Source organism: Balaenoptera borealis, assembly GCF_965194805.1.
Source record: "Balaenoptera borealis genome assembly, chromosome: 13".
NCBI classification, from domain to species: domain Eukaryota; kingdom Metazoa; phylum Chordata; class Mammalia; order Artiodactyla; family Balaenopteridae; genus Balaenoptera; species Balaenoptera borealis.
In genome coordinates this window covers 39256604-39270117 of record NC_138870.1, presented here as the reverse complement: position 1 = coordinate 39270117, position 13514 = coordinate 39256604, and the positions used below count along the sequence as shown (strand labels likewise).

The following is a 13514-nucleotide window of genomic DNA, read 5'->3' as shown; positions in this document are numbered from 1 at the left end:
ACATCTTACCCTTCCTCCTCCCCATATCCTCAAGTCCATTCTCTAGTAGGTCTGTGTCTTTATTCCCGTCTTGCCACTAGGTTCTTCATGACCTTTTTTTTTTTTCCCTTAGATTCCATATATACGTGTTAGCATACTACATTTGTTTTTCTCTTTCTGACTTACTTCACTCTGTATGACAGACTCTAACTCCATCCACCTCACTACAAATAACTCCATTTCGTTTCTTTTTATGGCTGAGTAATATTCCATTGTATATATGTGCCACATCTTCTTTATCCATTCATCCGATGATAAACAAGACCAAAAGACAACCCTCAGAATGGGAGAAAATATTTGCAAACGAAGCAACTGACAAAGGATTAATCTCCAAAATTTACAAGCAGCTCATTCAGCTCAATAACAAAAGAACAAACTACCCAAAGCACCATGTGTTTTAATGTGCTTTTTCATGGTTACTCATCACAACAGCTCTGCAAGTCACTTGCATTATTCTCATCCCGCAGAAGCGGTGCAGCAGAGAGCTGGCAAGCATGCAGGAGCCTCTTCTTCCTCCCCTTCCGTTGCAGTGTTTGACCCTGTTGAATGCCCCTGCATCCAGGTGCCTTGATCCGGTTCTTCTCTGTCCGTCTTCTGCCACAAGTCTGGGGAGCATTGGCAGGCCAGGAACTTAGATCTGCCATAATAGGAGGTTCACTGGTGTTTGGTTTAGTTTATTTGAAAATGTTCGGGCTTTCCCCTTAGTTTAAAAATAATGGAGATTCTCTTTGAAAAGCAAATCTCTCTGCAAGAAAGGCAAACAGGGGACCTTCTGGGTAATGATTTGGTAGACTTGAGTTGATTGTTAAAATTAGCCTGATTACAATACAGTCTTTCGTTTAACAGCCACACTAAATATGAGTCAACTTCAGTTTGGAAAGTCCAGCACCCCCATTTCCTTGGGCCGCCTGGGTGAAAAGGAAGGCTGCTCTCCCGGTCCCTCTCCAGCCAGATCTGTAAACCTCAGTTCTTTGGAAAGATTTAAAATGTTAAGGGCAAAAGAAGAGCCAGGGCTAGAGAACTGCCAGATGGGTCTCCAAAGACACAGCTTTCATTGTGTCATTCTCTTGCTAAGACCCTGCAATGCTGTTTCTCAGGCCTCGGCCTTTTCGTTTCCTCTGGCTAATCCCACCCAATCATGGTTTTTCCTTCTCTGGCTTCCTTATCTCATCTCCATTTTGCATGGCCTGATGTTCCTATTCCGGTGTTAGCTGGTCTGGTCTCTCCTCAGCTGGAATGTCAGCTCCTGGGTTTCAGGAGACCAAGGTTTTCTTCACTTCCTTTTCATCTCTGACAGTCACTGAACAGGTCCTAGGCAAAGGCAGATGCTGAAGGAAATAAACCACAGGCCGTGCTGCTCGTACCAGGTGGTGGCCTCAGGGGAAGTTCATAGTGTCTATGTTGCCTGCCTTTGGTTTCTCCTGGCGAAATAATGCAGACCTGAAGAATATGGATTAAAGATGAAAACGGTAGACAAATAAAACCAACATTAATGATATATATCTTTCATTAAAACATGGTTTATGGTGAAATATAGCCTCATTAAAAAAAGCATATGAAAATATAATGTAGAGTTTAAAGATATATGCCTCTTTAAGGTAGTCCAATTCAAGTGGCTTTATATTTATTAGTGGAAAACACAATGATTATTTCTTTTTTTTAAAGGAACTGCTTTATTTATTTATTTATTTATTTATTTATTTATTTATTTATGGCTCTGTTGGGTCTTCGTTTCTGTGCGAGGGCTTTCTGTAGTTGCGGCAAGCGGGGGCCACTCTTCATCGCGGTGCGCGGGCCTCTCACCATCGCGGCCTCTCTTGTTGCGGAGCACAGGCTCCAGACGCGCAGGCTCAGTAGTTGTGGTTCACGGGCCTAGTTGCTCCGCGGCATGTGGGATCTTCCCAGACCAGGCCTCGAACCCGTGTCCCCTGCATCGGCAGGCAGATTCTCAACCACTGCGCCACCAGGGAAGCCCCACACTGATGATTTCTTACTTAGACCAGATAATAAAATTTCCAGGAGAGCCAAAAAGCACCCCTAACATGTCTTAACTAATACATGTAGCAGTTTGCTTATGAATAGACTTTTCTTTGACAATAGCACTTAAAGTTCTGATATTAATCCCGAATATATTTGCTGGTTCTTAGAGCATTCTGAATTCCTCCTTCTGTATATTTGTACATACTTTACTCCACTCACCCTGTCTGAATCTTTCCCATGTGTTGCTCTTACTCTGTGTCTGGAGCTGTACTGATGTTTTACATGTGCTCTCATTTAATTCTCCCAGTAACACTCTGAGATAATGTAATAGTGTCGTTCCCATTTCACAGATCAGGAAACTGGGGTAGCATACTCAGGCCTCAGAGCAAGTGAGAATTTGAACTCACGTTCTGAATCCCATGCTTGCTTTAAGCCCTGCTAGCTCTGCCCCTAACCATGGACCATATGCCCTGCTTCCTCCACCATAATTTCCTGTGGGCCACTGCTGCATCACTTATTACACACCCCCATATCTCCCACATTGCCTGGTCTAGTGACTTGCATATAAGCAAGTGCTGAAAGAATGTGTGATGGGAAAAGAGTTGTTTTCCTTTTTGCCGGGGGGAGGGAATTCCTATGTAATAACTTTGTGCTCCAGGAATGTGAGCTCAGAAGGAATCCTGCCTCCAATATTCTTTTCAATGCCAGCTTTCTAGTATTCTTGACGTTATCTCATTTTCCATTAGAGAACAATCTATGTAAAAGTTAACTTGCATTGCATATAGTGTTTTAATTTATTAGTATTAAAATGATTCAAAATCTATAGCTCTTTTTGACTTACGGTTGTCTTTCATTTCCTCTCAAGATGAGCACCTGCTATCTGCATTGTTTTGTGCTAAGTAGAGTGAGGGATATGAAAAAGAATGAGGCAAACTGTCTGCCCTTGGAGCACGTTTAGTTTATTTGGTAAAACAAGAATGTGGACAACTAAAACTGGCAAAAAAAAAAACCCAAACCGAAACAAAAACGAGGTAGGGAGAGTGGTTGAATATGACTATAAACTCCTAAGTGGGGCTTCCCTGGTGGTGCAGTGGTTGAGAATCTGCCTGCCAGTGCAGGGGACACGGGTTCGAGCCCTGGTCTGGGAAGATCCCACATGCCGCGGAGCAACTAGGCCCGTGAACCACAACTACTGAGCCTGCGCGTCTGGAGCCTGTGCTCCGCAACAAGAGAGGCCGCGACAGTGAGAGGCCCGCGCACCTCGATGAAGAGTGGCCCCCGCTTGCCGCAACTAGAGAAAGCCCTCGCACAGAAACAAAGACCCAACACAGCCAAAAATACATAAATAAATAAATAAATATTTTTTTTAAAAAAACAAAAAACTCCTAAGTAACTGGTTGATAACTTTTCATGCGTGATGTTTTGGTAAGTTAATAAATCATTTAGTCATGATGTTAAGTTTCAAGTCATTATCATGAAATTTAATCATTATACGTCTCTTTACAGCAAGTTTATTTCTGATCGTGAAAGTAGAAGGAGTCTCACGAACAGCCATTTGGAAAAAAAGAAATGTGATGACTATGTAAGTGCCATCATAATAAAGTTTGCTTATTTTTTTAAATGACATAAATTGTGACAGATGTTTAATTCATCCAGCATAGTACCAAAAACATAGCTATTTATTCACCAGGTTATTCCTCGGAGCCTATGTATTTTCTCCTGAAACCCATTTAAAAAAAAAATAACTAGACCACTAAGAAAGGATTCCTTGAATTTCATTTCCCTGTTGGTTCCTGTTAGTGCTTTCTTTAAAGGCTTTGACGTGATGATCTGTCTTGAGGACTCTTTTGCTTAGTGTCACTGTCTCTGTTCAGATTCCAGGAACAACCTCCTTGGGCATGTCTGTTTTTAACCTAAGCAACGCCATTATGGGCAGTGGGATTTTGGGACTCGCCTTCGCCCTGGCAAATACCGGAATCCTACTTTTTCTGTGAGTGTTGACCCTGCCGTACTTTTCATTTAAAAACTGTATTTTCTGTATGTTTCTGTTCATACACAGAAGACTTTGGAAATATTTCGAAATAGTTCTTATTTCTTTTTATGTTTTACTAACTTGGCTAAGTTACAGTGCATCCTTTTATATTGTTTGTTTGAATGATTTTCCAAGAAGCACCTCATGTTTATAAGAAAGTGAAAGGAGAAAATCTTTTTATTAATCAAAAATACCAAAATAAGCTCTTGCAGAAAGGATAAACGATTTGAAAATAGCACTTTTTGTATTTTTGGACTCTTGACTTGTCACTTTAAATCTCAGCTATCAATAAATGGTGAAAATATTGAGGTGTTTAATCCATCCAGTCACCACTTTGGTATTGGATTGCTGTGGAACACGTACTATATCCAAAGGTAACTGCAGATTTGTTTGTAAGAAATATTCAAGAAGCATAGAAGTTTTCAGTGTTTTAAAGATGAGAAATTATTCGGTACTTTCCCCCTGAGATGCAGTGAAAAGAAAATGGGCAATTTTCTTTTGAAATAAGTTCATCTCAAACTGTTGAATGAGACTTTCTGCAAATGTACAGAGGGCTTCATTTCAGTTGGAATGAGATGAAGACAGATCATACAATTTATACCAGGAAAATTCCCACCCAGCCTGATTTCTCTCTCAGACCTCAAAGGAGTATCAGTGGTGCTTTTCCTGATGAGACTAGGAGGAAATTCTCTTCTCCTGGGATCTTGCCTTTTCACCCCTGACGACACTCACACTCTTCATTGGGCTTGCCCAGTAGTCCTCATTGCCAGATCCATCATTTCCTTGGAAGCAGTGACCAGAATGTCTACTAATCCTGCAAATTGTGTTTATTCCTTTAGAAAGACTTAGAAGACTGTGATAGAAGTGCATTGCTACCCATTCCACTACTCAGGCATCAGAAATGCCCAACCAGGCTGCACCATATTGGTCCACAGCACTAGGGATTAATATTCATACTTTTGTGTGTCAACCCACTAGAGGTATCCTTCCTAGAATCAAAACAACTCTGTGCAGGACAGTGAATCTAATACATTACCTTCCCCTTGTCAACCTAACCAGTAAACCCAACTGTAGCCTCCTTGCTTTATTGCCCCGGCTGGATCTTTCTAGGTGGACTTTCTATTTACGTATATCATGAGCCAAGTGGCAGGTTTTAGGGTAAAATGACAGGAGCTGGATAAAATATTTCTGTGGTGATAATTTTTTGTATGTGTGAAATTCTGACCCTGTGACGATACTATAGATGGAGTTTGAGTAGCTACCCTTGTGATTTTCAGTGCATTGATATGGAACGCCTGACTGCTGGTCTCAGCTCCTCTTCTGAATGGTTGTATAGTCCAGCAAGTTACTTAGCTACTCTGAGCTTCAATTCCCTACCCTCTGAAGCAAGGAAATTGCACTAGAAAAATCTCAGGACCCTGTTAACCTCCAAAACCCTATGGTTCTGTGACAATTTTCATTCATTCCAAAGCTGGAAATATGTTTGGTTCGGACATGTGTTTTACACTGATTTCTTTCTTTTTAGTTATTGTAATATATCAAGTAGTTACATGTTAACATAGGATAAAGAGTCATTTCTTTGATGATGGTAACGAGAACAACTCTTGTGGCTCTCACTGTATGACAGAAGCTGCTCAGAGTGTTTTGTGCTGAATCCTGACAAGTCTGTGAGGCAGGTACTACTGTCAGTTCTCAGTTCCCGTTTAAGGGAACTGAGGCAAGGAGAGTAAACTTTTATTCTGGAATCTCTCTTTGTCACCATCCTATGAATCCCCTCCACCTCTCTTCTCTGCTAGATCCCTTGTTCCCTGTATTTCATTCCTTCCTCTTTCTGGATTTACTTCCTTGCTTTTGCTGTTGAGGAAGGGTAAATAGAAATAAAATTTTTGAGGCCTTCATGGCTGGAGAATGTTTTTATTTTACCTTCACCATTGATTGGTAGTTTGGCTGGATATAGAACTCTGTGTGGGCAATCATTTTCCTTCAGAATTTTGAAGGCATTGCTTCACTGCTTTCTAGTTGTTTCTGTTGTGAAGTCCCAAATGCTTCTGATTCCTCATCTTTTATATGTAGCCAGGGCTTTTGTTTTTATTTTGTCTTTTCTGGACACTTGCCAAATCTCTTTGTTCCCGATGTTTCACAATGCTGTGTCTTGCTGTGTGTCTTTTTTCATCCATTGTGTCAGGCAGCTGGTACATCTTTTCTTTTAGAAATTCATGGTCTTCAGTTCTGGGACATTTTCTTGCATTGTTGTGTTGATGAATTCCTTCCTTCTCTTTCTCTTTTCTCTCTTTCTGGAACTGTTACCAAGATTTTGGACCTTCTGGACTAGCCTTCTAACTTTTTATTCTTTTCTTTATTTTTGTTTCTAAAGTTTTTTACTGTACTCTCTGGAATATGCCATCAATTTTTTTCCAACTCTTTACAGAATGTTTTATTTCTCTTATTTTTTTATTTACAGGGGCTTTTAAACTTTCTTTGAATGTTCCCTTTTTATATTACTTTGTTTCTGTTTTACAATTTCATTGTTTTCTCTGAGGATTCTAATGATGGTTTTTCTCTGTTATGGAAAATTTCAAACATCAAGTAGAGAGTCTAAAAGATCCCTGCATTCCCTTCATCTCATGACCATGCTTGTTTAGTCACCCCCTCACCCAGTTTGTCTTGATGACAAACTTGATGTCCCAGCCATCATATCGTTTCATCCATAAACATTTCAGTGTATTTCTCTAATATATAAGGACTGTAAAAACATAACCATAATATGCCATACCCAAAAAATTAACCACAGTTCCTTATATCATCAAATACCCAAACAATATTTAAATTGCTCTGCTTACCTTATTTTTAAAAAGCAATTGGGTTGTTTAAATCAGTACTCAAATAAGGTCCATATACTACAATTGGTTGTTATGTGGTTTAAGTCTCTTTCACTCTATAGGTTCCCCGATTTTCTTCTGTTCTTTTCTGTGCAATTTATTTGTTGAAGAAACTGGACCATTTGTCCTATAGTGTTTCCCATAATCTGAGTTCTGCTGATTGTATCCCTGTGATGCAAGTTGATTTTTCTGTTTGTTTTGGACTCTTTCATTTTAGAATCTTTGCTTAGATGTCAGGTTGTCCTTCTCTGTCTGCTGTATTCAAGAATTGCAGGGTGTGGACTGAAACAAAGCTAATTGGAGCCTGGTACACATGAGTGGGGTTTGTTGGAAATAGCTTCACTAGAGGTGCTGTCAGTAGCCCTTTCCCCTTTCCTTGGGGAACCAGCCGTGTCAGTTTCTTCTTGGCTGTTCAGATCACCCAGAGAAGATCTTCCAGTCACCTGCCTGTAGGGTCTGGGCACTGCTGCCATCTTTCTGGGGACCAAGTTGGGGGAAAGGGCTTGGGTGAATATCTCTGTGCATGTGTCCACCCAATCCTAGTTTTCATTACAGAACCCCTCCCTCACAAGTTGTGCTGAGTCCCTCACTCGGAGACTTACATTTTATACTTTGCAGAGAATATATTTTCTGTATATTTATGTATCTTTTGCCACGATGGGAGAGGAGCAGTCACCCTGCTTTACAGAGTAGGTGCCTGGTCTGGGGAATCTAGCTATTTCTTGAAAGAAGTTCAACAGATCCTCTTTATTTTAGCTCATCCTATCCATTGTTCCCTACTTCCAGTAATGCCACCAGGGCCTTTTGGGAATTCTGTGGTGTAAATTGGATTGGTCTTGGCTTTCTCCACTGCCAATTTAAGATTCAGCTCTGTCCACCTTCCAGCTTCTGAATTTTTGTTACTGTTGTCTCTTCTCTCCTGTTCTTACTATCCTAGCGGTTTTATGCCTTAAGAAATCCCTTTACTGGATTATTGTGGTGAGGGGAACAGGAGTCAATTCTTGTATTCAACCGACCATTCCTGGAATTTAGTTGATTTTTAGTTATACTGGTTCAGGGATAAGTGATCTCTTATCTCATGACCCTTCAGTTTCTGATTGAGACAAAGAATTGGATAAAGGTGACTTTTATAGTTGCAGGAAGATTTCCTCTGGATAAAACTCTCATAGGTTGTTTGGTTCTTTGCAAGACACATGAATAGCAGCACAACACACCAAACCATCAGGTTAAAGCTCATGAAGGTAGCTGTATAGAGACCCAAACTTACAAGTTTTTCACAGAATGCAGAACTCTCCTACCTCAGAACAAGGACTCACTCTGTGTTATAAAACCAGCTGCTCCCACAACTGCTCAAGCCAAGAAGCAGTTGGCAGGATGAAGAGAATTCATCTGGTACAGGGCCCCGTTCCAGACTCATATTGGCCAACGCAGAGAAAGAACCCAAGGCTGTCCAGGCTTCTTTAGAAAAGCAGCTGGGAAGGCTCCTCTGTGTCTCACTGAGGCTGGGTGCTGGGCTGTTGATTGGAGTCATCTGGAAACTTGCTGGGGTGATTTCTTTTTGCTGGATGAGTTTGGGGCTCATTTTTTGGACCTGACTATAACGGCTGTCATTCCTGTTTAACACACATCTGATTCAGTTTGATTCAGTGAATTCAGCCCTATGATAAGAATGCTGTGAGGTTTTGTGTTATCCTAAATCCTGAGGATAATTTTATAATTGCATCTGAGGAACCGGAAGTATGCTAGTGGTGAATCTCAGTGTACAATTGTCCTGAAGGTATATGTTCTCTGTTGGAAGTAAGATGGGGCTGTTCCCTGAGGCAGCAGTTTGGGGATGTGCTGAGGCACAGGTAAGGGTAAAATGCACCAATTGAATTGAGTTTTCCTGAGTGGGATCCAAGGGAAAGGCAAAGGGTGCTGAAGAAATCTCTTTTCCACTGCATCCTCCTGTCCTATTACTACTGTTTTTCCCAGATTCCCCATAACCCCATCATAGCAAAAGTAGGAATTAAAAGTAAACATTAGCACAGAAGAATGATGGCTTTTGTTTTGTTTGTTATTTCACATTACCATCTCCCCAAATAGGAAAGTTACATTTTCTAAAGATTTCTATTAAACGCATACATTTTATAGAGAATTAATCTCTGAAGGGCATGTGATCTCCTCACTGTGCTAGGTAAATGAGAGGTTTATTACACTGTATGGAATCTGATAAAGTAACAAATGCTTTATATTTTCCCATAACTTCTTAGCATGTATCATTATTATTTATTATTATTTTAATCATGTAACCTTGAAGTTTAAAACCATGAAAAATGAGAATGTAATTCATGACATTGCTGGGGGCTCAAAGAGATGTCATAGTTTATCATAAACACTGAGTTTGTAAACAATCTGTTTGAAATGATAATTGTGAAACAACGTTACAGTCTGAATGAAACAATAGTTTAAATTTTATTTTGGTTGATTATAATTCCTGCCTTTTTTTGGTGTTTTCCATTTTCTTTCTCACTGGGGTAGTGGTTGTGAGAATAAAAAAGATAATGTATCTAAAAGCACACTTTGAAAAGTGGCATGCAAGAAGACATTTACTAGTTAGTACAACCCTGTAGGGCTGCTATAAAAAACTAATGAGTGAGCGTGTGTATGTGTGTGTGTGTGTGTGTGTGAGAGAGAGAGAGAGAGAGACGGAGAGAGAGAGACGGAGATGGAGAGAGTACCAGCAGTGCCTGGTACATAGTAACACTATGTACTAAGTGTTTGTTAAAGTATTAATTAGGTAGTTACCAAATAATAGTTAACATTTATTGAACGGTAACTATATATGTATCATGTTATCTCATCTAATCCCCACCAACAACATTATGAAGTAAATATTAGCCCCATTTTACAGATGAAGTAACTGAGGCTTAATAACAACTTAGAAAATAGGGGAGCCAGGGTTCCATGTTCCATCCAGGATTTCTTGAGTCTAGAACCTAAGTGATCTAAAACACTATACTGCCTTTTAGTGATGCCTTCAGAAGCCAAACTTACATTATTAATGTACTTCTTGAGACAAATTTTATTCTTATCAGTGGATACTTGCAAGTTAGTCCTTTAGCTCTTTAAAATCACCTTGTAAAATCAGTCAGTGTTCCTGAACTATTTTACTACTGTTCCACCAAGAACCGTCACCTTTATTGTAATGAAAATAGTTCAGCAATACCAAGGGTATGAAATTGTGTATCAGGGGTGGTCAAGTTCCTGGTCGCAGCAAGTACAATACATGCCTCAAGTATATTGTAAAACCAGTAAACTTTTTGAACTGCTTCATATTTGTCATATCTGTGCCTGACTTTGCCTCATGTGCTATTTAAGATTTCCCGCTGCCCTTGAACTTAATTCCTTCCAGGGCTTTAACTAAACTTTTTGTAATTAAGAATTGAAAACCAAGAAATAGCAAAGTCAAATAACACCAAGTTCGTTATTAGGGAGTTGGTTAAATAACCATAGTAGTTCCATAAAATGGAATATTAGACTACTATTTAAAGGAGTAAAATAGACTTATATGTACTGGTATTGAAAAATTAAAAACAAACAATATTGGGTGGAAGTGAGGATGGGGGTAGATTGCGTATATGTGCATATATTACACAGACTGTTTGGGAGGGTAAACAAGAAAACTGTTGACAGTGGCTACTCCTGGATGGTGACACAGGGTCTGGGGGTGGAGTGGGAGTAGAAAGTTTATACTCTTTAAAGTATCTTTTTACCATGTGCTTTAGGGGAAGACACTAGTTGAGAAAACTGTTTTTTAGAGAACTTAAAACCACTGTGATTAGATTTTTCCTCTTTCTCTTTCCTGCAGAAAACTTGAGAAAAAAATATTTTCGGTGTCGCTATTTAGACCACAAGAGCTAGAATGAGCAATCAGTACAGTGCCGCCTGCTCCAAACTGCATTTTCACCACACCTCCCTGCAGACTGCCTCTGCATCAGCTACACCAGCCTCCCTCTCTTCTGTAGGGGCCGCCGGCACCGTGCCCATCACCTCGGCCTTTCTGCCACCCCCCTCCCATGCTGTCCCCGTGCTTCTGAATCCTGACGGTCCCGTAAGACCCAGGTCAGATGCCATCTCCAAAAGTGTTTCTCTGATCCTCCCAGGTGGAAGGAAAGATCTCCCTTCCTTCTCTTTTTGGTGTAGCCTTTATCTTTCTAATAGCAAGTATTACTTCCATTATTTAGGTGTATATATTTTGTTTCCTGTTGAACACTGAGCCCTACAAGGGCAGGATTAATGTCTTCCTTGTCTCTCTCCCCACGACAGGATCTAGAACAGTGCTTGCCTATAGCTGATTCTCAATAAAGTTTCCCTGAAATGAAAGAATATGTAAAAATTAGCATAGTCTTACATAGTCTTACAAGGCTTTAGGGCAACCAATGGCTCTCATAATTTTGCACACTTATCAGAGGGAAAACATCAACTATGAGGTTTAGTTCACCCTCAGATTTTAAGTAGGCTCTGGAGATGTAATGAAACTTATAGAAGTTTAGGAAGCGACTCACCACCCATTGGTTACTTTCCTGGGAATGCCTCCTTCATTTGAAAATTCAAAATAGTTAGAGACTGTTAAGGAATACTGTACGAGGTTAGCACTGCATTGCTAAAAGGGCGTTTGTTGCTAAATTGCTGTTTGCAAAAAGGACAGTAATTGTCATTGTCAGTTTACAGCAATTACCTTCACTTTGTGGTGGATTGTTTGTTCCAATTGTAGGTGAATTCTTCTCTCTCTCTCAATATTTACCTTTGTGGACCATTATCACTTACCATTATCCTACCACCAAAAAGATGCAACATTGTGTTGTCCATAATCACAGTGTTTACAAACAAATCAGTAAATAGCCATGCCGGTAAAGATAAATCTATAAAATGAGGACTCTATAAACAAAGATCAGACTACCAGGTGCCTTCTCTCTTTAAATTCGGTGTTTTACAATTCAGCCTGCATAAGGGGTAGGCAGATATGGAATTAGAACAACAGAGCCATCAACACATTTCCCTAAGTCCTGTTCAGATATTATAGTTATTTGATCATTACTATCGTGTCACAAAAATGGGCTTCTTGTTCTTTCAAGAGGTTTGCAGTCTCAGATAACTGCCTCAGCATAGCTCTCTGGAGTTTCTAAATCATTTTCAGCAAATTCTACCAAATTGGAGTGAGATTGCAGTGTACCTTTGCAAATACTCTGCATGTTCTTGAACTGTCATTGCTCTGTTACTTTCCATATATTCCCAAAAGTTTGAATCACACCCACCAAGGTGATAATTTTGCTTTTAGCAGTAACAAAGATGGTTTGTGTGATATCTATCAAGTCATTCCTGGTAAATGTTAAGTTGTCTTCTCTGTGGGCTCCTAAGCAGGCAATTCTTTGCCTCCTAAGGAAAGACCAAATTGGATTTTGTGATACCAAAACAGGGCGATGAAGAGGAAGTCAATAGGAAACGCTGCCCTTCTGATGATCCGAGGAGGTCCCTGGGTAGAGGCGCACTCGTCTTACGTCTTACGTCGGTCACTTACTTGTTTTCAAAATTCTCTGAGTTATAGTCTCCGTTCCTTAGAAATGCTTTGAAGAGAAAATTGTTGTCCTTCAGCTGGCAGCAAAAATCATTGGCATCAGAGCCTCTTGTTTGGGAATAATAATACTGGAAGGGGAGCAATGGCACATTCAGGCTTGCCAGCATTAGAAATACATGTAGAAAGGACAGCGGCAGTGCCGTTGAACTCTATTGAAATTCGCTGGATGAAGAACTTTTCAGAAATGGGCAAATAGGAAAGGGGGAAGGGGTGTTGTGCTAAAAAATGAGTGCCTGTTTTGTAAACAGAGTTGGCAAGTGTAGGCGATGGGTCCCACCCACTGTTTTTAAAAGTTGAGCAGTTATGCTTAGTTGATGAGTCATCTGATATGTGTCTGATAAGGGGGTTCCAAGAAATCGATTCTCTTGGCCCCAGAGACGTAGGAGTGTGGTGTGTGTGTGTGTGTGTGTGTGTACGCATGTGCAAGAGCGTGTCCACTGAGCTCACTCAGTCCTGCCTGTGCTGTGTTGCATCGGGTGCCCCGGTACTACCCAAGGACAGCAGCCTGGCTCCCGTTTTGGAGCCCCGTGTTTTTCTTAGTCTGCAAGAGGCAACTTAACTAAACTGTCTAAGGTTTTAACAGTACTGTTCACGGCCGTGATGTGTAGAGAATGCCTTTAACATTTACTCTTCTGGGTTACAGTAGGACAGATGTGTATCTGCACAGTAGATCCAAATAGTCCAGAAATTTGGATTTTCAAGAGTAGCTCGAACTTTTCTTACTCATAGAGTGGTAGTTGGTTTACTAGATTAGAAAACTGCCCTGATGTGGGCCAATTAGTTTTTTTTTGGTTGTTGTTGTTTTGTTTTTTTTTTAACTATTTATTTATTTATTTATTTATTTTTGGCTGTGTTGGGTCTTCGTTTCTGTGCGAGGGCTTTCTCTAGTTGTGGCGAGTGGGGGCCACTCTTCATCGCGGTGCGCGGGCCTCTCACCGTCGCGACCTCTCTTGTTGCGGAGCACAGG

The 13514-nt window shown here is 40.4% G+C and overlaps 1 protein-coding gene across 4 annotated transcripts in view; it reads left to right on the top strand.

Annotated features, from left to right (window-relative positions):
- SLC38A1 (solute carrier family 38 member 1) overlaps positions 1-13514 on the top strand; it is a 70442-nt gene that overhangs the window by 24006 nt on the left and 32922 nt on the right. For all 4 annotated transcript variants that reach the window (XM_082349446.1, XM_082349445.1, XM_082349447.1 and 1 more), the window contains 2 exons: positions 3526-3601; positions 3894-4009. In XM_082349446.1, the coding sequence (XP_082205572.1) occupies positions 3526-3601; positions 3894-4009 (192 nt within the window). The remainder of the gene's footprint in view (positions 1-3525; positions 3602-3893; positions 4010-13514) is intronic.